The 27,190-nt window shown below is 38.0% G+C and overlaps 1 protein-coding gene across 1 annotated transcript in view; it reads left to right on the top strand.

Annotated features, from left to right (window-relative positions):
* The window catches only part of RYR2 (ryanodine receptor 2), a 685,578-nt gene that overhangs the window by 332,650 nt on the left and 325,738 nt on the right, over nucleotides 1-27,190 (top strand). The window contains exons 14-16 of the mRNA XM_049789034.1: nucleotides 5,147-5,268; nucleotides 11,926-12,109; nucleotides 13,273-13,408. Coding sequence (XP_049644991.1) covers nucleotides 5,147-5,268; nucleotides 11,926-12,109; nucleotides 13,273-13,408 — 442 coding nt within the window. The remainder of the gene's footprint in view (nucleotides 1-5,146; nucleotides 5,269-11,925; nucleotides 12,110-13,272; nucleotides 13,409-27,190) is intronic.

Below are 27,190 nucleotides of genomic sequence, written 5' to 3'. Positions count from 1 at the left end.
TCCTTCCTTCCTTCCTTCCTTCCTTCCTTCCTTCTTCCTTCCTTCCTTCCTTCCTTCCTTCCTTCCTTCCTTCTTCCGCCTTCCTTTCTTCCCTCCTTCCCTCTTTCCTTATTCCATTCCTTTATCCCTCTCTCCCCTTTCTTTTCTCCCTTTCTCCCTCCCTTTCTCTCCCTCCTTTACTTCCTCCCTCCTTCCCTCCCTACCCCTCCTTCCCTCCCTTTCTCCTCCCCCCTTTCCCTCTCTCTCCATCCCTCCCTCTTCCCCCCCGCTTTTCCTCCCTCCCTTCCTTTCCCTCTCTTCCTTCCTTTCTTTCTTCCTTTTTTTCCTTCCTTCCTTCCTCCCTCCCCCTCCTTTATTTCCTCCCTGTCTTCCTTCCTCTCTCCTCCCTTCTTTTCTTCCTCCCTCCCTCCCCCACCTTCTCTCCCTTTCTCATTCCCCCTTTCGCTCCCTCTCTCCATCCCCCCTCTCTCCATCCCTCCCTCTCTCCTTCCCTTCTCCCTCTCTCCCCCCTCTTTTTCTCCCTCCCTCCTCTTCTTTCCCCTCCTCCTTCCTTCCCTCCCTTCCTCCCTTCCTCCCTTTCTCCCTCCTTCCCTCCTTCTCAATCTTCCTTCCTTCCAGTAAAAAAATAGTATGATTTTTTTGAATTTTTTTTATATAGGTGCATAAATTCGTTGTTTCAGTCAGTATTTGTATGAAACATTCCTTATTTTCTGAGACTAAGTCTGACTGTTTTTAACTTTTTAAGAAAATAATTTTAACTTAGAGATGATTTATTGAAATAAAAATGCAAAAAAATAGCTCTATATGTTTTCAACAAAAATATATTTGTGCAATTTACAGTAGTCAGATTATGGAAATTTCCATTTTCTCAGAAAGCTGTTTAATTCCTTTTTAGTATATTCCTGCACCTCTTTCACTATAAACAACTGTTCTGGTGATTTTAGATTAGTGCTGCCTGATGTAGAATTTTATATAACTGAAATGCTGTAACAAACAATTTTTTAAAAGTATATAGGTTTGACTCTGCTTTAAAAAATGCTTCTTTCTTCTTCTTGTTGCATCTATGTTTGAATCTGAAGTGTTAAAGCTATTTTTTGAGGGTTTTCACAAGTCAAGGAGTCATTTTAAGCTGTTTCCTTCTTGTTCTTAGTTTATGGTGAGGTTGTAAATATTGCTCAAGGGCTAGCTAGAGGCATGTTTTGCCTGCAGAAGCATTGGCTTCCATCTCTAACACCACAAGTTCCCCTGGAACACCAGAAGTGACCCTCAAAAGCACAGAGGTAGGAAGTAGCAAGTTCTGGTAAGTGTGCCCTTCCACTAGTCCCTGCCCCTGCCCCAAACAAAAGAAAACACAATTCTATAGTCTAGGGGACCTAGATATAAAAGAAAGGACTTAAGGAGATATTTGATTCTCATTTCCCTTCTACAATACTAGACTCAGCAGACTGGGAACTATGTCTTATTTCTGCAGTTTTCTCAATGTCTGCCACAACAGTGTTGTGGGGTTGTGTTGTGGGATTTCTGCTGCAGATTTGTTAGTGTCCCTAAGCAAAAACTTAGTGGGTTAGATAATTCTCACTAGGAATAAGCGGATACACAAGGCAGACGAATATGAAATATGAAAATGAAATAAAGGAGACCACACAAAATGAATTGTATGGGGACCCACGTCCAAGGGACAAGAGACAAATTTATTTTTCAGCTGATGACATTTTTCAGCATGAGCTCTGGTATGCAAGGTGTTGTCAGCGAGAACAAAGAGTAGGAGAGCAGTACAATGGGGAAACAGGCTTAGAATCTACATATCAAATGACTATCCTATAGGTGAGAAAGACCCCTATTGGAGGTTGGTGATGGAATTGTTTTTGGGTAAGCAGAAAAACAGGTTTAAGAAGGGAACAGGAGGAAAGAGAGATTTATGATGTTTATCTAGATTTTTGGGGGGACAGAAATAATTGTTTACCCTCATAGAGCTAGACTCAGAAAAACAAGCTGCTGGCACCAGGTTATACTAGAAATATGATTCAAAAATAGACTAGCCAGCGGGGAGCTTTTGGCGGGCTTTGGTACCAAAATCCTTTGTGAGTGAAGAGAAGCTAAAGCCGAATTTCTGTACAAGAAAAGGAACAAAATTCAAATAAAGAGAAAATGTAATGTCACAGAATTATAGCCAATAATCCACGTAAAGGATCAATAATTGACTTCTCTGAACGGGCCTTTTGGCAAATAATTCTTGGGAGAAAAAATTAGACACTGCACCAGGAAGGCAAAAAGCCACATCTGGTGCATGCCCCCCTAAGTGGGGGGGGGGGTAACAGATTTCCACTTAGGGAGAATGGGGAAGACCAAATGAAGCTCCAGAAGCAGGATTTATTCACAACTGGTAGACCAGACAGAGCTAAAGCTTTTAGTACCCTCCTCCCTCAACAAAGATAAAGGCTAAGCAGTGAATTCATACTTTATTCTCTCATAAAATGTTCTCTTTGAAATGTAGATATTGCTAAAGGCCAGAGGAAAATGGCCCTGGGAGAATCTGGCCTTAGTGCCAGAGGAAGGGATTCTTGAAAAAACAATTAAAAGGTTTAGGGAGTGCAAGAAAGGGAATCTGGTGAAGAGAGTTCACCAAAAGATGCAGAAGTTTTAGGCAGCTTGAACATTCAGTCCTTTGCCCCATGTCCCTTCCTCCATAAAGGAAAACAAATGAAAGTCCCGGTCTTGCAGTTTTACTGACCTTCACAGGTGTTCTGTGAGTGAAAATATGCATTTTTCAAGCATGTAGAATAACAGTGAAGAAGTTACAGAGATCTCAGATGTCTATGTTAGCTTGAACTGCAACTACATTAGCCTTACAGATTTGAATTAACAAGTACTGCTGGTGAACAGCTCTGTCCAAATTGTGACAAAAGAGATTGAGCTTCTGAACAGGTCTTTAGTTTGAACAGATCTGTTTGACTATGGCTCTTCAACTCAATTTAATTTAATCTCTGCCATTGGTTTCACCTCTTTCTAATCTGGTTTTGGCTTCAGGAATGCAAGGTTTAAATCCTTCAAGGCTGGTACTTAACTCCAGTAGTAATTTAAGTCTCTTTAGCATTACAAAGCAGATCAGTTTTTCTCCTCTCTTCATTAGCGAAATCCTAAATCTCTTTAGCATAACAAATCAGATCAGTACTATCCTTTCTCCATTAGCCTCAATCTTATCTTAAATGACTCTAAATTTTTAATCATTATTTCAAGGTACTACTCTTAATCCAGGGTTAAAATCAAAATGGGGATTTATATTCTCCATTTTAGCATAGAATATAACTTTCTAGAATCGTTTCACAAGAATGGTTTAGAAGCAGGGCCATAGGTAGGGCATTTGTAGCAGACCCAGGTTTAGTTGCCAGCATCGCATATAGCCCCTGAGCACTACCAGGAATAATTCCTGAGCACAGAGCTTGGATGTGGCCCCAAACAAAAATAATGATAGAGGTAATAATTGCTTGAAGTAATGAAATTAATATAAAATTGATTTTATATGTCAATGAAGAGATAAAAGAGATAATTTGATTAAATCTCTCCTACACATTTTGCTACTTCTAGAATCATTATAATAAATCTTTAGGGGAAGACCAGTGTATTCATGATAGACTAGGATTTACCTAATCTCAGTTCCTTAATTTATACATGTATCTTGGCTAGCTAATGTTCTGGCTAGCATATTGATGGGTCACCAAAGTTTTCTGTAATCAGAATCATTCTACTGTTGTTTAAATTTATGATTTTTATGTTGTTTATGATTTATGAAATGGGAAGGAGAGAGGCAGAAACTCTGAGAAGGGAATCTACTGATTTTTCTTTCTCTACTTTTAGCTATCCCTGAATAGCTAGGGATTGTGAGCCTTGTGCTGGTTAAAAAAAAAAAAAGGTCAATCTTAGGTCCATTGCTTTTCTTTTAGAAAAGAATTTCAGGAGGAGATGAGTAGTGAAGTGAAATTAGTTTTTATTAGAAAATTCTGAGAAAGGAGCAGAGATAGGAAGAGAAAGACTGAGCAATTCAATATAGAGCCAGGAGTAAGCTCTGAATGCAGCAAAGTGTGCCCCGCCCCCACAAAAAGAAGTTTTAAATTTTGTTGGGACCTGAATTCTGAACAAGGAAAGACACCATTTTGTAAATACCACATGGCAGGCTGCTTCTTAGGTTCTGAGCAGGGAGAGACACATGGTGTAGGACCACATGATGTAAGCCACATGCTGAGGCTTCACAACCCCATTTCCATTTGTACCGCCCCAAGCTACCTGACCATATCAGGTAACCTATCTGGAAGGGACAAAAGGCAGTAATGGGAAGATACCCCTAGACAGAGCCAATCATTTTAAGGATAATCAGAAAGCTAGAACCTCCCTATATCCCTATCCTATATAATCCCATTCGTGACCTTGGGCAGGGTTCTTTGGAGAGAACCTTGACCAGTCAGTTATGAGCTGTTGGCAGGCAGAATAAAGTTTAAACTTTACTTCAATTTGTGTGGTCTCGTCCTTTGATTTCTGGACCCTAACAAACTCAAAAGAACTATCAAAATAAAACTGCATTTTTCAAAGGATGGATATCTAGAAAAGTTGCTGTTTCTTTTTAATTAACCAATCTGCATTCAGCACTATCATATACTGATATAATCCTTTGGTTCTTAGACTGTTGATTCATCATAAAACATGGGCAGATATAAGAAAATATTTTTACCCAAATCAATACATTCATTAATTCATTCTTTAAAATGATTTATTTCAAACTATCGTATTTATTTTTCGGAATAATCCTTGAATTAATATATTGAATGACTAGTTTGTATTATAATTTGTGCATATAATTTTACCTGTATCTTCTACCCTTGTAGTTTTCTTACCTATTAGTGTTGTTTGTTATTATGGCTTACCTTTTCTGAATCTGCATCTTTTTATTTTGGGGTTCTTTGGGGTCACAAAGGGCTTACTTTTATGCCTCTAAGCTCAGTGGTCATTCCTGGAAAACTCAGAGAACCCTATTGGATACCGGGAGCAAAGCAAGCTCCATATCTACTATTCTATCACCCCAAAGTGCACATCTTTTAAACTCTCTTTGCAGAAGAAATGTGAGAGTGATGTCATTAATTTTACTTTCTTACAGGCTATTATGCATCATGAAGGCCATATGGATGATGGCATAAATTTATCTAGGTCTCAGCATGAAGAATCTCGGACAGCACGAGTAATCCGGAGCACAGTATTCCTCTTCAATAGATTCATAAGGTATGCTTTCTTTTGTTATAGGTAGACATTTTTTTTTCAGTTTCATGATTGGTTTACAGACAGACAAGCACTTCCAAATCATACTAGGTAAGTGAAACGTATACAATGTAGTATTTGGCAGACCATGTTAGGATGTTACTTGTTAGGAGAATTTACAGCTCTCTTTTCATGTTTAAAAGGTAATGTGCTTTTAAAATTGTATACGTGTGTGTGTGTGTGTGTGTATACATATATATATATATAGTTTATAATTGACTTATTCTATAAACTATCCTTGTTTCTGAACTATTTAAATTCAATTTTAAAATAATGGTAATGATACATCAATACTTTGAAAGATTTTTTTATTAGAGTAAAATTTGCTTCTTGCAATAATCAGTAACAATGTGAAAAATTGTATATTACAGATTAAACCAAAGGTTTTCTGGTTGTATTACAGTATTAATGTGTTATCTGTATTGTGATATATCTTTTCTTCCTTCCTTCTTTTCTTCCTTTCTTCCTTTCTCTTTTCTTTTTTCTTTGTCTTCTTTCTTTCTTCTTTCTTTCTTTCTTTCTTTTTCTTTCTTTCTTTCTTTCTTTTTCTTTCTTTCTTTCTTTCTTTCTTTCTTTCTTTCTTTCTTTCTTTCTTTCTTCCTTCCTTCCTTCCTTCCTTCCTTCCTTCCTTCCTTCCTTCCTTCCTTCCTTCCTTCTTTCTTTCTTTCTTTCTTTCTTTCTTTCTTTCTTTCTTTCTTTCTTTCTTTCTTTCTTTCTCTCTTTCTCTCTCTCCCTCCCTCCTTCCCTCCCTCCCTCCCTCCCTCCCTCCCTCCCTTCCTTCCTTCCTTCCCATTTCTGGCTTTGTCTTTCTTCTTTCTGTCTTCGTCTTTCTTTTTTTTTTTTTCCTCTTTCTTTTTACTGTCTGCCTGTCTGTCTTTCTTTCTTTTTTTTTTTCTTACTTTTTGCGGGGGTTTGAGCCATACCCAGTGACTTTCAGGGGATACTCCTGGCTATGCCTATTCCCTCAGAAATTGCTCCTTGCTTGCGGATCAAAAGGGAATCCAGGGGATCAAACCAGGTCCGCCCTAGGCTAGAGTGGGCAAGGCAGACGGCTTACTGCTAGCTCCATCGCTCTGGCCCCACTTTCTTTTTCTTTCTTCTTCCTTCCTTCCTTCCTTCCTTCCTTCCTTCCTTCCTTCCTTCCTTCCTTCCTTCCTTCCTTCCTTCCTTCCTTCCTTCCTTCCTTCCTTCCTTCCTTCCCTTCCTTCCTTTCTTTCCTTCTTTCTTTTTCTACTTTTTCTTATTACAACACCCATAATCTATGTACCTCTCCTCTATCAAAGTACCCCCAAGACCCATTTCTCTCAAGCCCCCAGCTCAATAGTGTGTATTTATTTATATATTTAAAGTGCAGTAAAATAGCTTTATTTAGGGAAATAAGAGAGATTACATTAGTGAGGTAGAGCATTTTAGAGGAATTCAAGAATTCAAACCATTCAAGAGAGAATTCTGTCTTCTCAGCAGTGGGATAGAGATTAGAATATCCATTTCAGGTTGAGATATAGGTGAATCCCTAACATAGAAAGTAAGCTCATATATATTTATTTAAATTTCATTAATTTGAGAGAAAAAATAATTTGTATATTTATTTGTAATTATACACTAAATGTTTTTATTTGAGAATTGTGAAAATGGTTGTATTTTAAGATTGCTGATTTTTCATTTATTTCTGTTATTTATATACTTATTTCAATTAAAAATTGCCAGCAAGAACTAAAAGGAGGGGGCAAAAGTGTTACTACAGTAGGAGGTTTTTTGCCATGCACACAACAGTGGACACCAGTTCAAATCCTAGCATTCTATATTGTCCCCCAAGCCTGCCAGAGGTGATTTCTTTTTTTTTTTTTTTTTTTTTTTTTTTGTTTTTGGGCCACACCCTGTGACGCTCAGGGGTTACTCCTGGCTATGCGCTCAGAAGTTGCTCCTGGCTTCTTGGGGGACCATATGGGACGCCGGGGGATCGAACCGCGGTTCGTGCGCAGGCAAGGCAGGCACCTTAGCTCCAGCGCCACCGCCCGGCCCCCAGAGGTGATTTCTTAATGCAAAGCTAGAGTAACCCCTGAGTGCTGCTAGGTGTGGCCTAAAAAAAACAAACAAACAAAAAGAACTGAAAGGAAGTAAAATGATATACATGATACCTCTTTAGTAAGAGTACTGCAAGTCACAGTGCCTAAAATAATTAAATAGAGAAAGAGACAGAAACAGGGAAACAGAGAAGCAGAGTGAGAGAGACAAAGAAATATAACTGCCATACATAGAGGCAGTCTTGGGGTGGAGGTGTGTACAGGAGAGTAACTAAGGAAATTGGTGTTGGGAGATGAACACTGGTGAAGGATTGACTGTTTTTAACATTATGTAAACAAAAGTCAGCTATCAATAACATTTTAATCCTGTATCTCATTGTAATTTAATAAAAACAAGTTTCTAGAATATTGCTAGGGACGAGCAAACTGACAGTTTTCCTTTTCTATACTAACTCATCTTACTTGTGTCTTAGTTGTCTAAAAATTGAAATTTAATTATTGCTTTCTTTTTTTTAGAATATTTGCTCTCCAGTTGTTTAATTCTATTTATCATATATATTTCCATATATGTATTTTATTTTTGTGTTTAGTAGTACATTTATATTTAGCAGTATGTTTATTTTAGCACTATTTTTTTTTTTTTGGTTTTTGGTTTTTGGGCCACACCCGGCAGTGCTCAGGCGTTACTCCTTGCTTTCTGCTCAGAAATAGCTCCTGGCAGGCACGGGGGACCATATGGGACACCAGGATTCGAACCAACGACCTTTGGTCCTGGATCGGCTGCTTGCAAGGCAAACACCACTGTGCTATCTCGCCGGGCCCTTAGCACTATATTTTTATGTATTTACTAATGCATTAATATTATTTACTTTGAGAAATCCTGCATTTATGCAATTCTTTATTATTCCTTAAAATCTTTCAAAAGATCTGTTTAATTACAGAACAGAAAAGCTTTATAGAAAAGTTTTATAAAGTGAAGAACATTTTAAATGTATATAAAACCTTTTTGCATAATTATAGAACAGTTTAAAATATATGTTATTTTTTGTCAAATCTTTTATTTGTATATAAAATTTATCCAAAGCATATTAGCAATGTACTTTTGAAGTAAGTGGAGAAAGAAGGCAATCTGTATTTGTTAAAGATGAATCTGGCTTAATTGTTAAATTAAAAAATCTAATAGAGATTATTTTTATTTTAATACTACTTTGAAAAATATGATCCTATCATCATTTGTTTTATTTTTTGTCCTTGATAATTATTTCTGCATTACTTATAATTACTAAAACTGATCATATAAATACTTTGATAGTCTTGTTAATCATTTTTGTTTGGCAGAGGTTTTTCTTGAAAGGTAATTGAATGTTATAATATGAAAACTGATAAAGTCAATTAAATCTAAAATTTGACATCTTTATATATTAACAATTAAAATTGTGTTTTAATCAGTTATTATAATTTTTAAATGATCATTGTGAAATGTAGAGTTAAAAACGTGTCCATAGTTCAGTTTCGGTCATACAAAGCTCTAACACCCATCCCTTGACCACCAGAGTTCATTTCATCCAGTTACTCTTAGTTCTGCACTCAGGAATAACTTCTGGATGTGCTCATAGTAATAAGGATATATGGTGCCAAGAATCAGCTGCATGCAATGCCAAGTACCTTGCTCACTCTCCAGTTTCTGGAGTTTAGTAAGTTTTGGCTTTCAGTAACTTTAACATGATGACAGTTGTTTGGCTTTAATAAAAATGGATTTATGATTAATCTAGAATTAATAGATAAGATTTTTATTTTAAAAAGAAAAAGATATTTTTTTCTGAATGTAATTTCTTTGTTTTTTAACATACCGTATTTTCCGGCATATAAGACGACTTTTGAAACAAAAGAAAGTCAACCGAAAATCGGGGGTCGTCTTAAATGCCGAGTATATCCCGAAAAATGTTTCAATATGCCGCTAAACGAAAATTGTCTGAATATTGCCACAAAACGAATTTTCCAACTCGATCCTGCACCAATCACTGCCAGGCTGCTCGGACCGCCTCTCTAACTCAGCCAATCCAGGCAGGCCTTTTCTGCATGCAAATTAGACAATGTTCTGGACCGGAATCTACACTGTCAAAAAACCTGCTCAGATTGGCCAGAGTCAGAGAGGACGTCTATGACAGTAGAACCTTTGAACCTTTGCTTGTTGTGATTGACTCACTGTGGTACAGTGCCTTAGCTGCAGCACAGGAATGTTCTGTCTGATACAGCAAATATAGGCCTAAACCTATGTTTTAACTGCAAAATTAGGGGGTTGTCTTATACGCCCAGTCGTCTTATACGCTGGCAAATATGGTACTTATAGAGATGATATGCCTTACAAATGAATTCAATTGATACATTGATTTGGAATTTCAGTTAAACAGTTTTAGTCATTCAGTGTTCCTATTTCTGCTATTTATAAACCCAAAGTGAAATATTATATATAGATTTAATAATATATTTAATGTAAAAAACCTGCTTATTTACAATATTATTTTGAACATTTTAGCATTTATAAATATACTAATTTTCACATAAACTTTAATAAAATGTAAATTCTAATAACATTAGATTTCTGAAGCATTTTCTTTTTTTTTTTTTTTTTTTTTTTTTTGGTTTTTTTTTGGGCCACACCCTGTGACGCTCAGGGGTTACTCCTGGCTATGCGCTCAGAAGTTGCTCCTGGCTTCTTGGGGGATCATATGGGATGCCGGGGGATCGAACCACGGTCCGTCCTAGGCTAGCGCAGGCAAGGCAGGCACCTTACCTCCAGCGCCACCGCCCGGCCCCTCTGAAGCATTTTCTTTTTGTACAATTTTTATGATAAATTTGAAAAGGAATCAAATATTTTATATTAAATTTGTTATGGCTCAAATTATGTTCTGCATATTATTTTATTATGTGTACTATATAGACTTTCTTTTTTGCTGTATATATTTTTTAATTTTAAATGTATAAATACTACATTATATATATTTATTTTTATTTATTTATTTATTTTTGGTTTTTGGCCACACATTATCTTTTAATGGTGATACTAAAATAATTGTCTAAAGATTTATTGGACTGTTTGCTTTAATTGAGCTTTCTGTGTTATTGTTTATGCTCACTGAGCTTTGTGCTCTTCTATGCAATTTTCACATCAAATTTTCTGAGATCCTACTGGTCTTATTGTATTAAAACTTAGAGGCATCTGCCAAATTCATGCCAGCTGCACCCATTACCCACAATTGCCACTTCACCTATCTACCTGCTTCACCACTCATATAGGGCTCTCTGCAGAGACATCAACTTGACCAAAACTCTAGGTATGCCAGTATTTGTGTTGACATTACCAGGACTTTTTTTGGCGTGAGTGCAGGCATTATCCCTTTGCCTTCTCTTACTTAGAAGATCTAGCAGCTGAATACAAGACATTTAAAATAGGAACACAGGAACCTAATGTTCAGAAACAATAGAAGTAATAGAATGATCAACTAGCAATAAGAGCTTACAAAATTTTTCTACAATGCCTTAAATGATCTAATTGAGAGAATATTTTTCACAAAATTTCTTGTTTCTGTACTCTTTCTTTTCTTTTTCCTTTAAATAATTTTGCTCCACTTACCTGAAAACAATTATGTTATGATATGTCAACTATGTGATATGGTCGTTAAATAAAGTAATTTATATGTAAAATGTAGGAGGGTCATGCGACCATGTTTGTGGATGCTTGGTCTAACATCTACAGATCTGGAAAAGTTTGGTAGCTTGGCAGCTTGACAGGGCTCGATTTTGAGGGTGGGCCAATTTTATGTTGGAGAGAGTGCCTTCTGGCTGCTGTACCTTCAGGCAGAGAATCTGCCCACCCATATTCTGAGAATGCCCAAAGATGTCAGCTGGTATCATTTTACCTGGGAAGAATTAGTGGTCATCATGCTTTGTGGGGGTTAGTTGCAGATTTGGGCCTTTTTTCTCTAGAATGTGTTTTTAAACTGGCAGATTTTAATTTATTTGTTCTGTCTTATTTTGGAGAAGAAATAAGTAAATTATAGATTTTTAAAATTGTAGATGTCCTTTACTTTAACATATGCTCTGTTTTAAGATGAAACTAATTTTGTTTTCAAATATTTCTACCTTTGATTGATGTTATAGATATTGTACAAGTATCTAGTCTCTTCAGCTTTTTCTCTAAATATTTTACTCATCCTAGTAATGTAAAATATAGTATCTTATGTACGTAACAGTACATGACATTTCTTATTTGATTATATTGATGTTTGCTATTTGAGGAAAACTACTATTTTTCCTTTGTGGATGGGTTTCATGCTTTGAGGTCTTCCCTGAAGAGCTCAGCAGTGACTATTTCTGGCGTTGTGCTCAGGAGTAATCCCTTACTCAGGGGACCATATGTGGTGATGGTTGTTTTGAGCTAGGATTATAGCTGCTGCAGTGCCATCTGAGCCTTATGTTCTATATTTACACTCTCTACAGTCTTGAACCTTTTCTGTATGTTTTCTTTGTAAAGATAAGAGTAATATTAAATCATTGTGAATCACTGATATAAGGAAATGTTTGCTATTTCTTTTAGGGGCCTTGATGCACTCAGCAAAAAAGCAAAGGCCTCTACAGTGGATTTACCAATAGAGTCTGTCAGTCTAAGTCTGCAGGACCTAATTGGCTACTTCCACCCACCAGATGAGCAGTTAGAGCATGAAGACAAGCAGAACAGATTACGAGCACTAAAGAACCGGCAGAATCTCTTCCAGGAAGAGGTGATCTTCTTTCTTTTCCGTTTTGTGTAGGAAAATAATTTCTAGGAGGAGCAAATTCTCTAATACCTTTGTGTCCAGAGACTGAGACAGAAAACTGGTCAAAGGAATTATACTTTACTACTGCATTTCTCCATGGGAACCAGGCCTTGAATATATCCTGTAGTTATGTGTATTTCTGAACTGATGAATATTAATTTTAATAGAAGATACTTTTTCAATTCTATTGATAATCAAATAATGAAAACTTGGTGAAGATGGGACAAAGAAAATATACTTATTTGGTGCTTTAGAACTTGATCCCCAGAAACAAAGACTCAAGCAGTGTTGAATTATGTTCTATAATATAGAATCTATATTAACCAATCCAAAATGGATTGGGCTTTGTAAGAAAGGATAGAGCAGGATCTCGAGTCTAGTCTACTATTTCAATTTGTCTATAAGTCAAGCAATAATTGGTTTGGTAATATGAAAATAAAGTGAAAAGTAGGCAAACAGAATTTTGTTAATGTATCTTTTCATATACATGGAAGTAGTCAGTAATGAGGAACTCAAAGGAGTTCTCATTTGATTTTATACTGTATATTAATGAACATACATTGGCAGAGATGGACAAAGTAAGAGATTTTGAATTTCTAAGTACTGCAAATTGAGGGTAGCTAAAGTATGGAGTAGTGCCTAGAAGAAACTCCTAGAAGATAAAGACTAGTTAGTAAAGTTTGTTATTTAGATTATTTGTGCAATTTCTAGGCAGATTAAAGTCCAGATTGAGAAAGGGAGAACATTTTCTTACCTCAATTTTTTAATTGCTTTCAGCTCAAAATAATCTATAGTGGCATATTTTCAGTTGGCATATTCTGAACCCCTTCATTAACTTATAATAAAACATATAGTTATTGACTCACTAGTAAACTTTGACATGGGGAAACTATAATATCATGAGCTTTACTTCTTTTTGAGAATATCACACAGGTCTTTTAATCTATAGGGATTAGTTCAAGAAAATTTTATTTCATTTTACATGCAAGTAATTTCTACCTATACTTAAAGCAATCATTTACTTTTATAATTAACCAACTTTCAGTCAGATTTTTAATTTTTAATCAGTTTATCATGTGTGGGTGAGCTGATTCAGTTTTGAAATTGATTTTTTTTTACCTTTCCAGGGAATGATCAACCTTGTGTTAGAGTGTATAGACAGGCTGCATGTCTACAGCAGCGCTGCACACTTTGCTGATGTGGCTGGGAGAGAAGCAGGAGAATCTTGGAAATCAATTCTAAATTCTTTGTATGAATTACTAGGTAAGAAAATAAGAAATAAAATTAATGTTTTCCACAATTGAGTTATGTCCATGTTTTAAAAAATCAGGTTTTGCTTTGGCAGTTTTATTACACAAGTCTACATTAAGCTTTTGATTTTTATGTTAGTGACTCTCAACTCAATGGTGTTTCATAATTAAATTTATATTTGAATATAGATGGAGTAAGAGCAGTTAGTGTGTTGTTGGTTCAAGAAGCAGTAAAATCTTGTTAAGAATATCTTCCGGGGCTGCAGCAGTGGTGCAGTAGTAGGGCATTTGCCTTTCACGCGTGCTGCTTTGCACAGACCATGTTTTGATCCCTTGGTGTCCCATATGGTCCCCTGAACCAGGAGAATTTCCTTTATTTTTCAGGAGCAATTTCTGAGTTCAGAGCCAGGAGTAACTCCTGAATGTCACTGACTGTGGCCCAAAAACCAAAATAATATCTTTCACTCTCTTCTAAACCTTTAGAGATTTTCAATTTCAATCTTAGGTGTGGTTGGCATACACTGAATAACCTTGGTGGGTTATACTATAGTCCTGTTAACTCTGCAAACATAGGTCCCATTAGATCTATCTTATCAGATTCTAGTATCTTCTATTTGTCTCTTGTCAAAATGGTGAATGGGGCTAGAGCACTAGTATAGTGGGGAAGATACTGGTATGGGGAAGATACTTGCCTTGTATGTGGCCAACCTGGGTTCTACCTTCATCATCTCATATGGTTTACTGAGCCCATCAAGAGTGACTCCTGGAAAAAAGCCGGCTCCCTGTGTGTGACACCAGGCGGGGAAAATCCATGAAAGTACACCGGCCCAGTGGGGCCCAACTGTGAAAAACTGTGAGTTTGACCTGTATATGTCTGTCTACTGTCCTCTTGCGTGAAACTCTTGCGAGTGGGGCAAAAAGAGGCTCCAGAAAACTCGCTCGCCCAGAGGCCATTTTCAGGGAGGGACTTCAGAGCATGAAAACCGGCAAGACTTTGCAAAAGCCGGCTCCCTGTGTGTGACACCAGGCGGGGAAAATCCATGAAAGTACACCGGCCCAGTGGGGCCCAACTGTGAAAAACTGTGAGTTTGACCTGTATATGTCTGTATACTGTCCTCTTGCGTGAAACTCTTGCGAGTGGGGCAAAAAGAGGCTCCAGCGGAGCATTGCCGCTCCGCTTCGCTACGCGGCTGTGCACTCTTTCTAAGGAAAGAACACCATTGCAACAAGAAGAAAAAATTACATTAAGAACAGTGCTATATCACAGAAGCAAACATTTCTCTCTGGACTGTCTTCTCTGTTGCATGCTCGGGCCTAAGATTTGACCCAGTGTGAGGCTTCATCCACGGAGGACTCCCCTCCCTTAGAGGCAAGTCAGCCCATCCAGAAAGGGAGGAGTCAGAGGAGTGTGCTGCCTGCATCATATAGACAATGAATACCACCACAACACGTAGAAAAACCCACAATACAAGTGTGACAATGGGGAAACAACGCAGGCCAGCATCAGACATAGAGAATGAAGATGACAATTCTGAAGACCAGATAATGACCAACCAACTAATCAACCTCTCAGATAAGGACTTTAGACTAGCAATATGGAAGATGCTCAACGGACTCCAAGAAACCATGGATCGAGTTGAACAGAACACTAATAAGAACCAAGAAAATATGAAGACAGAAATCACAAAACTCCAAACTGAAATAACATGTCAACTAACAGGACTGAAAAAGTCAGTAAACGAAGTGAATGACAAAATGGATAAGCTCTGGGACAGGGTATCAGAAGCTGAGAATAGACTTGGTGCTGTGGAAGATGAGATACATAACAATTCCATACAGCAGGAGAGATTGGACAAAAAACTTAAAGCAAATGAGCAGACAATGGAAAAATTAGTCAAAGAATGGGAACAGATGAAAATAGAAGTCTATGATAAGATCAACAGAAACAACTTAAGAATCATTGGAGTCCCAGAGACCCAGGAAGAAAATTTCCAGGAAGAATCAACGGTCAAGAACATCATTAAAGAGAAACTTCCAGAGCTAAAGAATATATGTGATCAAATCCTGCATGCCTGAAGAGTACCAACCAAAAGAGACCCCAGAAAAACCACCCCAAGACACATCCTAGTCACAATGACAAATCCCACAGATAGAGACAGAATTCTGAAAACAGCAAGATCAAAAGGGGAAATCACGTTCAAGCAAGCTTCCCTGAGATTTACAGCAGACCTGTCACCAGAAACACTCAATGCCAGAAAGCAGTGGTGGATATTGTGACAAAACTGAATGAAATGAATGCTTCACCCAGAATACTATACCCAGCAAAACTCACTTTCCGGTTTGACGGAAGAATACATGGTTTCACAGACAAAAAACAGCTCAGAAACTTCACAGACACAAAACCAGCCTTAAGAGAAAAACTGAAAGACCTGATCTAAGACAAGACTACCCAAAAGACACACCAAATTTCGAAATAAAGATGGCGTTAAATCCCAGGACAATTCTTTCTCTCAACGTCAATGGACTAAATGCACCAGTTAAGAGACACAGAGTTTCTAAATGGATCAAAAAACTCAATCCAACCTTCTGCTGCCTACAAGAAACGCACCTGAATAGTCAGAACAAACATAGACTCAAAATAAAAGGCTGGAGAAAAATTATCCAAGCAAACAACACCCATAAAAAAGCTGGAGTGGCCATACTAATATCAGATAATGCAAACTTTATACTCAGGAAGGTTGTAAGGGACAAAGATGGACATTTTATATTAATCAAGGGGTACGTAGAGCAGGAAGAATTCACTCTCCTAAACATATATGCACTGAATGAGGGGCCAGCAAAATATTTAATACAACTGTTGACAAATCTGAAAAATAATATCAACAACAACACAATAATTGTGGGGGACCTTAACACGGCTTTGTCAACACTGGATAGGTCAACCAGACTGAAACCCAACAAGAATATACTAGACCTGAGGAGAGAAATGGAAGAAAGAGGCCTAGTGGATATATATAGGACACTCCATCCCCAGAAACCTGGATACACATTCTTCTCCAATGTACATGGGACATTCTCCAGGATAGACTACATGCTGGCACATAAAACATACCTCCATTAGATCAAGAGGATAGAAATTTTGCAGACTACCTTCGCTGACCACAAGGCTCTGAAATTATTTGTGAACTCCAAAGGGACTCAGAAGAAACACTTTAACACCTGGAAGTTAAACAGCCTCATGCTCAATAACCAGTGGGTCCGAGATGAAATCAAGGAGGAAATAAAAAGGTTCCTGGAAACAAATGACAATAAAGACACAAACTATCAGAACTTATGGGACACGGCAAAAGCAGTACTGAGAGGAAAATTTATAGCTTTGCAAGCACACATCAGGAAGGAAGAAGGAGCTTACCTGAGTAGCTTAATGACACAGCTAATAGAACTAGAAAGTGCTCAACAAAAGGACCCAAGACTAGGAAGACAGAGGAAATAACAAAGCTGAGAGCAGAAATCAATGAAGTGGAAACCCAAAAAACAATCCGAAAGTTCAACGAAAGCAGAAGTTGGTTCTTTGAAAAAATAAACAAGATTGATAGACCACTGGCAAACCTAACAAAGAAAGAGAGAGAGAGAAACTTGATAACTCGTATCAGGAATGAAAAAGGAGAGATCACTACTGATATGACAGAGATTCAAAGGGTAATCAGAAACTACTTTGAAAAACTCTACGCCACTAAAAATGAGAACCTGGAAGAAATGGATAAATTCTTGGACTCTTATAATCTTCCACGGTTGAAGGAAGAGGATGTAGCATATCTAAACACCCCCATCACCATTGATGAAATTAAAACAGTAATCAAATGTCTGCCGAAAAACAAAAGCCCAGGTCCAGATGGATTCACTAATGAATTCTATCAAACTTTCCAAGAGGAACTACTGCCAATCTTGGCAAGACTCTTTCATGAAATTGAACAAGCAGAAACACTTCCAAATAGCTTTTATGAAGCCAACATCACCTTGATACCTAAATCAGACAGAGATGCTACAAAAAAAGAAAATTACAGACCAATATCGCTGATAAATGCAGATGCAAAGATCCTCAACAAAATCCTGGCAAATAGGATTCAATGCCTCGTTAAGAAGATCATCCACGGGGCCGGAGAGATAGCATGGAGGTAAGGCGTTTACCTTTCATGCAGAAGGTCATCAGTTCGAATCCCGGCGTCCCATATGGTCCCCCGTGCATGCCAGGAGCAATTTCTGAGCACGGAGCCAGGAAAAACCCCTGAGCACTGCCGGGTGTGACCCAAAAACCAAAAAAAAAAAAAAAAAAAAAAAGAAGATCATCCACTACGATCAAGTAGGTTTTATCCCAGGAATGCAAGGATGGTTTAACATCCATAAATCTATCAACATCATACACAACATCAATAACAAGAAAAATAAAAACCACATGATCATATCAATAGATGCAGAGAAAGCATTTGATAAGGTCCAACACCCATTCTTGATCAAAACTCTCAGCAAGATGGGAATGGAGGGAACCTTTCTCAATATAGTGAAGGCCATCTACCACAAGCCAGTGGCAAATATTATCCTCAATGGAGAAAAACTAAAAGCCTTCCCTCTAAATTCTGGCACAAGACAAGGCTGTCCTCTCTCACCACTCCTATTCAACATAGCACTGGAAGTACTTGCTATAGCGATTAGGCAAGAAAAGGATATCAAGGGAATCCAGATAGGAAAGGAAGAAGTCAAGCTCTCACTGTTTGCAGATGACATGATACTCTACTTAGAAAACCCTAAAGACTCTATCAAAAAGCTTCTAGAAACAATAGACTCATATAGCAAGGTGGCAGGCTACAAAATTAACACACAAAAATCAATGGCCTTTCTTTTTTTTTTTTTTTTTTTTTTTTGGTTTTTGGGCCACACCCGGCAATGCTCAGGGGTTACTCCTGGCTGTCTGCTCAGAAATAGCTTCTGGCAGGCACGGGGGACCATATGGGACACCGGGATTTGAACCAACCACCTTTGGTCCTGGATCGGCTGCTTGCAAGGCAAACGCTGCTGTGCTATCTCTCCGGGACCTCAATGGCCTTTCTATACACCAATAGTAATAAGGATGAAATGGACATTAAGAAAATAACCCCATTCACAATAGTGCCACACAAACTCAAATATCTTGGAATCAACTTGACTAAATATGTGAAGGACCTATACAAGGAAAAGTATAAAACTCTGCTCCAAGAAATAAGAGAGGACACACGGAAATGGAAACACATACCCTGCTCATGGATTGGCAGGATTAACATCATCAAAATGGCAATACTCCCCAAGGCATTATACAGATTTAATGCCATCCCTCTAAAGATACCCATGACATTCTTCAAAGAAGTGGATTAGACACTTTTGAAATTCATTTGGAACAATAAACACCCACGAATAGCTAAAGCAATCATTGGGAAAAAGAATATGGGAGGAATTACTTTCCCCAACTTTAAACTGTACTACAAAGCAATAGTTATCAAAACAGCATGGTATTGTGTTACTCCACCCTGAATTTACGTGTAGCGACCTGAGACCCACCCATTTCTGGGAGGGGTCTTGGGAATCGGATAATAGGTGTGACCTTACCTGCTAAGCCCGGCCCATTCCTGGGAGGGGTCTTGGAATAGGTAGATAAACCCGGAAGCCAGGGGATTAGGGGCTTTTGCCTTTTGGCCCTGGTGGGCTCTCTGAGTGAGATGGCTGAAAGAGGATAAGACGCAGGGCAAGCCTAGAATGGCTGTATGCTTGAAAGTTTATGAGATAGGCCCCACACATGTGGTGGCTAGGGCATAAATAAAGATGATTCTTCCTGAAGCCTGCCTGTGAGTGAGTGATTTCGCGTTTTACCTGGGCCTGAAACTCGCAGGTTCATGGGGTTGCTGAGCCACGTGGCCTGGGATGGCAGACAGAGAAATCCACCTCCGTCCATCGCCATCCAGCATCATCCTTAATTATTTAACTCAACAGTATTGGAATAAGGACAGGCCCTCAGATCAGTGGAATAGGCTTGAATACTCAGAAAATATTCCCCAGACATACAATCACCTAATTTTTGATAAAGGAGCAGGAAATACTAAATGGAGCAGGGAAAGCCTCTTCAACAAGTGGTGTTGGCACAATTGGATAGCTGTGGGTGTACCTATTTAAGACCCTAGACCCACCCACTTCTGGGAGGGGTCTTGGGAACCGGATAGTAGGTGTAACCTTACCTGCTAGACCCTCCCATTCCTGGGAGGGGTCTGGGAAATGTTATATAAGGCTTAGACCAAGGGAATTCGGCCCCTTTTGGCTTTTTGCCCCTTTTTGGCTCTTTGCCTTTTTTGCGCTGCTGGGCGCTCTGAGGAAGATGGCTGAAAGGAGTTTAGATGCAGGGCCAAGAATAACTAGTGCTTAAAAGGTTATGAGATAGGCCACACACATGTGGTGAATAGGGTATGAATAAAGTTAATGCTTCCTGAAGCCTGCCTGTGAGTGAGTCTTGATTACGCCGATCACCTGGGCCTGGAACCCGCCAGCTGGATGGGAATGAAGACACGTGGCTGGGGCCTAAGCACAAAGGCCTCCATCCATCGCCATCCAGCCCCGTCGTTAATTATTTCATGCTACAAATGGCGCTCCGAACTTTGACCTGAATCCTGGACCCAAGAAAACAGCGAAAATGGTGAGATTTCTGCTCTTCTGTTTGATTTTCGCTTTGTTCAGATGCAGTCAGCCCAAAGTGTTTGGCCACGTGAAGCCATGTTCAAAGATGGCCGCAACCCCTTCTAGGGGCAGAAGGGCAACTGGAAGGAGAAAGGTTTAAGTTTGCATCACCTCCAGCCCAGGCCCAGGCCCAGAACTGAGACTTTGTTACAAAAAACAAAAACCTCGGCCTGTACGAAAACTAATTAAAAGTCTAAATTGGAAAAGGAGGAAAAAAAGACTATTAAAAATGGACTGATTTTCTGAAAATAACCTGCGGCTTGAATTTGGATTTCGACTTTGGAAATTTCGAACTGAACTTTTAGTTTAAATCACTTGGAACTCTGAACATCCAAAGTGCGCCCGGAGGAAAAAAGCGGCAAAAAGCTCCAAGCGGCTCGGCTCGGCTGGGCTGGGCTGGGCTGGGCTGGGCTGGGCTCAGCTTGGCCCAGAAAAGCGAAAAACTTGGAATCCACCCTCCAGCAAACCGGCAGCGGGCAGCGGAACCCGCGACCTCATGGTCTACAGAACCGTCTGCGGGGCCTGAAACTGAAAGGAAGCCACGTGGTAAAATCAGCGTGGGACAAACCAACATCTGAACTTTAAAAGTTTACAGAAGCCACGTGGTGAGATCAGCGTGGAACAAACCAGCATCTAAAATCTAAAAATTTACAAAAGCCACATGGTGAAATCAACGTGGTGAGATCAGCGTGAAACAAATTAATCATTTAAACTATGATTTTAGGTGTAGAAACTTAGCAGGTAATTTTATAGTTTACTCATAGTTGGTGATGGAATAACTTTTAGTTAGTTAGTGGTTAAAAAAATAAAAATAAAAGGAAGGTAATACAGTTTAACATCTAATTTCTAACCACCTGCATCTTTGTCTTAGTCATTTTCTTTATGATTTAAATGTGTTTTGTTGTCTTTCAAAGTTAATATTTTCTATTGCAAAATGTTTTACTGTGTATTTTAATGTACTTAGCCTGTTTTTAAAATGTATGTTATGCATGTATGCTGAAGTACTTGTGTATAGGAAAGGTATAGGAACATTGGAAGTTCCCCCAATATAGTTTAAAAGTATAGGAACATAAAAGTTCCGGAATAGTGCTTGGTAAAAAAAAGCATTAATAGAATTTTAGGTTACAGGTGTAGAGTATATTTTGCAAAAATATGTTTTTGAAAAGGGCTGGTATATTAATTTTCACTCTATTACGTTGGTGCATAAATATATTAAGAAAAGGAGGAAATGTGGGTGTACCTATTTAAGACCCTAGACCCACCCACTTCTGGGAGGGGTCTTGGGAACCAGATAGTAGGTGTAACCTTACCTGCTAGACCCTCCCATTCCTGGGAGGGGTCTGGGAAATGTTATATAAGGCTTGGACCAAGGGAATTCGGCCCCTTTTGGCTTTTTGCCCCTTTTTGGCTCTTTGCCCTTTTTGCGCTGCTGGGCGCTCTGAGGAAGATGGCTGAAAGGAGTTTAGATGCAGGGCCAAGAATAACTAGTGCTTAAAAGGTTATGAGATAGGCCACACACATGTGGTGAATAGGGTATGAATAAAGTTAATGCTTCCTGAAGCCTGCCTGTGAGTGAGTCTTGATTACGCCAATCACCTGGGCCTGGAACCCGCCAGCTGGATGGGAATGAAGCCACGTTGCTGGGGCCTAAGCACAAAGGCCTCCATCCATCGCCATCCAGCCCCGTCATTAATTATTTCATGCTACAGATAGCCACTTGCAAAAAATTGAACTTAGACCCCCAGCTAACATCATGTACGAAGGTAAAATCCAAATGGATTAAAGACCTCGATATCAGCCCCAAAACCATAAGATATATAGAACAGCACATAGGCAAAACACTCCAGGACATACAGGCATCTTCAAGGAGGAAACTGCACTCTCCAAGCAAGTGAAAGCAGAGATTAACAGATGGGAATATATTAAGCTGAGAAGCTTCTGCACCTCAAAGGAAATAGTGCCCAGGATACAAGAGCCACCCACTGAGTGGGAGAAACTATTCACCCAATACCCATCAGATAAGGGGCTAATCTCCAAAATATACAAGGCACTGACAGAACTTTACAAGAAAAAACATCTAACCCCATCAAAAAAATGGGGAGAAGAAATGAACAGACACTTTGACAAAGAAGAAATACACATGGCCAAAAGATACATGAAAAAATGTTCCACATCACTAAACATCAGGGAGATGCAAATCAAAACAACGATGAGATACCACCTCACACCACAGAGAATGGCACACATCACAAAGAATGAGAATAAACAGTGTTGGCGGGGATGTGGAGAGAAAGGAACTCTTATCCACTGCTGGTGGGAATGCCGTCTAGTTCAACCTTTATGGAAAGCAATATGGAGATTCCTCCAAAAACTGGAAATAGAGCTCCCATACGATCCAGCCATACCACTCCTAGGAATATACCCTAGGAACACAAAAATACAATACAAAAATCCCTTCCTTACACCTATATTCATTGCAGCACTATTTACCATAGCAAGACTCTGGAAACAACCAAGATGCCCTTCAACAGACGAATGGCTAAAGAAACTGTGGTACATATACACAATGGAATATTATGCAGCTGTCAGGAGAGATGAAGTCATGAAATTTTCCTATACATGGATGTACACGGAATCTATTATGCTGAGTGAATAAGTCAGAGAGAGAGAGAAAAAACGCAGAATGGTCTCACTCATCTATGGGTTTTAAGAAAAATGAAAGACACCCTTGTAATAATAATTTTCAGACACAAAAGGGAAAAGAGCTGGAAGTTCAGCTCACCTCAGGAAGCTCACCAAAAATAGTGATGAGTTTAGTTAGGGAAATAACTACATTTTGAACTGTCCTAATAACGAGAATGTATGAGGAAAATGGAGAGCCTGTCTAGTGTACAGGCGGGGGTCGGGTGGGGAGGAGGGAGACTTGGGACATTGGTGATGGGAATGTTGCACTGGTGATGGGTGGTGTTCTTTACATGACTGAAACCCAAACACAATCATGTATGTAATTAAGGTGTTTAAATAAATAAAAAAAATGGAATTAAAAAAAAAAGAGTGACTCCTGGGGCCGGAGAGATAGCATGGAGGTAAGGTGTTTGCCTTTCATGCAGAAGGTCATCGGTTCGAATCCCGGCGTCCCATATGGTCCCCCATGCCTGCCAGGAGCAATTTCTGAGCATGGAGCCAGGAGTAACCCCTGAGCACTGCCGGGTGTGACCCAAAAACCAGAAAAAAAAAAGTGACTCCTGAGTGTCAAATTAGAAATAATCCCTGAGCATAACTTGATGCACCTCTGACCCCCCCCCCCCAAATACTATAAATGGTTAAGATTTAATCTAACTTGAAAGCTACTGAATTAGTCTACCAATAATATCAAGAGGCATTGGGTTTAGAAAGATGTGCATTGTGTAGGGAGGATGTTTGAATGCACAAAACTTACCTAATTTTATTTCACAACATCTGATATGTTCCCCCATGCACCACCAGGATTAATTTCTGAGTGCAGAATCAGGAATTAGTTCTGAGCACTGCTGGGTGTCTTCTAAAACACTTAAAAAAAAAAAAAGATGACGTGGGATTGTTTATTTCTGAAAGCAATTGCCATAGCCAATATTTTAAAATACATTTTCTGAATTATACTTTAATTTTATAAAACGCACTCTCTGGTTGGGGTGTTGTTTTTTGGGTCTCACTTAAAAGCTATGTTCAGGACATACTCCTCGCTCTTTGCTTAGGGTCTCTCCTGGTGGGCTTGCGGAACCATAACGGATACTGGGGATTGAATCCAGGGTGGCAGTTTGTAAGACAAACGCTCTCTGCCTGCTGAGCTTTCTCTTCAGATCATAAACTAATACTTTAAAGTATAGTGGTATGATAACCAAACCATATAATAGCCATGTATGACACTTCAAAGATATTATTTCCTTGGCCTTTATATTTTTAATGTAACAAGAGGCATAACTTCTATGTGTACTTTCCCCAATAAGCACACATACACATTATTAACTTTTCTGTTTGCATAAAATTTCTAAAAATGGATTTTGCTCACCTCACATTTTAATCCTTTTGCTTATTTAAAAGTAAATATAGGAGCTACAGTACATTGGGTAAAGCAATTGCCTTACATATTTCTCATCTACGTTTTCTCCCTAGTACTATATAATGTTTTCCTAAGCTCTGTCAGGAATGGTTTCTGAGCGCCAAAGCACGAGTAAACACTGAACACTTCTGAGAGTGGCCAAAAAAACCCCAAACAAATAAACAAACCACCACCACAATAAATTTGTTCTAGGAAAGCTTTGTTCCTTTTTGGCCTGTTATTTTATTTTCCTTCTTCCCCAAGTGCCTTGCCTCTTTATTTCCAGTAGGGTTTCCCAAAAGGGTATATTTTATAATACAAAGTGCATTCACTTGAGGACTTTAACAGATTTTAATAGAAGCCATTTTTAAATTTATCAATGGCTAGTTGAATGTCTGATAGGGAAAATACAATGATTTAGGTATTGAAGTATAGTGGTAACCAGGATAGTTTCCCTGGAATTATGAACCATGGTTGAGTGAAAACAGGGTAATTAACAAAGGTACCCATATGCCATGCAATTATTGAGCTAAATACTTTGATGATCTCCGGACAAGTGACCATTAAGCCATGTTAGTAAGTATAATACTGATCAATTTGACTATACAAAAGTTAAAACTAATGTGTTAATGACACATACCATACTAAGGAAGTTGAAAACTTTTAAAACAATCTGTGTAAGGGGGTGCTAAAAGAAAAAGAAAAAAAACCAATCTGTATAGGTTATTTAAGACATATTTTCCAGAACCCCCCATATTTTCCAGAACTGCAATCTATTAGAAAAACTGACCGTTATAAATAAACCCAGAACTAAAATAGAAAATATTTTCAGCGTGGCAAATCAATTAATGCAAATTAAAATATTTAAGGGTTATATTTGACTTGTTAGGTTGGAATAAATAAAACAGTAATGACCATTAAAGACAATGCTGTATAATATATTTTGGTAGAAGAGTAAACTTATGGACATTTAAATACCAAATTATCTTAGTTTGATAATATACATAAAACTTTATATTTTTCACTTTCAGGAATGTTATTTTAAGGAATATATTCCAGAGATATATTTGTATGTGACAGAAAGTATGTCTACTGCAAAAATTGCAGACAATTGAAAACAATTTTCCTGTCAACATGAGATTTGTTATAAATATAATAGTATACCTTCTCAGCACAATACTATTATCATTGAAAATTGAAATAAAATATAATTTGAAAAATTGTCTGAAACATAGGAAAGATTGCTGTATTTTAGTGAGGCAATCTAGCATATGGTAAAAAAACAAAGGATAGTATATTTATGATAAAATTTTAATCATAAAACTAAAATTCTGTATAAAATATATTTTATATAAATTGTAAATTAATTAAAATACATATAGCACTGTTAGATGGCTTGAATTTTATTGCATATTTAACGTTCTATAATTTTAAAAGTAGTTAGTGCTAATTAACATAATTGTAAGGCTTTAAATTACTGCATTAAAGGTAATTTATAATGATATTATTACCATTAATTATATATCAATATTTCATTAATTCAGTATAGAGTGAAAATTGAGAATAGATTTGTATTTGTATGTCAATAAAAGTAAACAAACTCCTTATACTTTTAATGGTGGTTATTTTAATTGCACTAGATTTATGAACTATCTAAGACTTAAATGTTCCTTTGACGAGTCTTGATTTTCTTTCTGTATTACAGACAATTATATCATGATTAGAAAAATAAATTAATTGAAAACGTTTATGTATGGGCCAGAGCGATAGCACAATGGTAGGGTGTTTGCCTTGCTTGCAGCTGATCCAGAATGGACCTCGGTTGTATCCCTGGCATCCCATTTGGTCCCCCAAAACAGGAGCAAATTTTGAGCACATAGCCAGGAGTAACCCTTCAGCATCACTTGGTATGACCCCCAAAAACAAAAATATAAAAAAGAAAAAGTTTATGTGGATTTAAGAACCAACTGCCACCAAGAATTTTTAATGTCAGTTTAATTCTAAAATAGGTAGCCATGTTGGGACCAGAGAGATAGCATAGCGGAAGAGCATTTGCCTTGCACGCAGCCAGACAGAAGGTGGTTCTAATCCTGGCATCCCATATGGTCCCCATGCCTGCCAAGAGAGATTTCTGAGTGCAGTGCCAGGAGTAACCCTTGAGCGCTTCCGGGTTTGACCCCCTCAAAATAAATAAAATAAAATAGGTAACCATATAAATATATATAAGCATATGCTTCTATTTGACTGGTAATCTTAATTTGTCATAAATTATAACAATTATAAAATTAGTGGTAATCAATAAGATATTTCTATCTTAATGCTTTATTGTCTGAAGCTCTGTTTTAGTTTGGTTTTAAAGATCATTCTAATGTTTTTATGTTTCTTCTCTTTTCGTCAGAGAGGCAAAATCTCTCTCTTGAAGGTTATGTATGGCATAAGTCTTTTTCTCACCCTTCCTGCAACATTTCAGGAAGTTTATATAGTAGAAAGCAAAAAAGAAGGCAGTGGGAATGACAATCTAGAAAAGTTAAAAAAAATCGACATGAGTGTACTTATTTATTTAGGTGGAGAATGACACAACTAGATCTGAGTCTACAACCTCGAAGACCTAAGTAGCTCATAGATAGAATTTGAAAGGCATCTTGGTGGCATGGTTTGATCCATCTCTTCAGACATCCACACAATAAATCTGCAGGAGATTTATTTATAAGCCAGGATGATTTTCTAAATATGTCTGAGGGATCTCTGGAAAACACTCTCTATGAATACTCATTTAATGAAGATTTAAAGTATGAAAAAGCAGAGTCGGTGGCTATGTTTTTTAGTATGGCACGCCTTGGAATTCTTAAAGTCGCATATCCAATAGCAGTTGAACAACACTTAAAGAATCTGCACATCCAGATCGTTTTTCCTGAGCTCTGAGAGTGCAGATATTTAATAGTTGAATAATTGGTTAGGCTGATT

The sequence above is a fragment of the Suncus etruscus genome, chromosome 15 (genome assembly GCF_024139225.1).
Source record: "Suncus etruscus isolate mSunEtr1 chromosome 15, mSunEtr1.pri.cur, whole genome shotgun sequence".
Taxonomy (NCBI): Eukaryota; Metazoa; Chordata; class Mammalia; order Eulipotyphla; family Soricidae; genus Suncus; species Suncus etruscus.
Note: the sequence above shows the minus strand (reverse complement) of the source record. Positions and strands in the feature narration are given on the sequence as shown.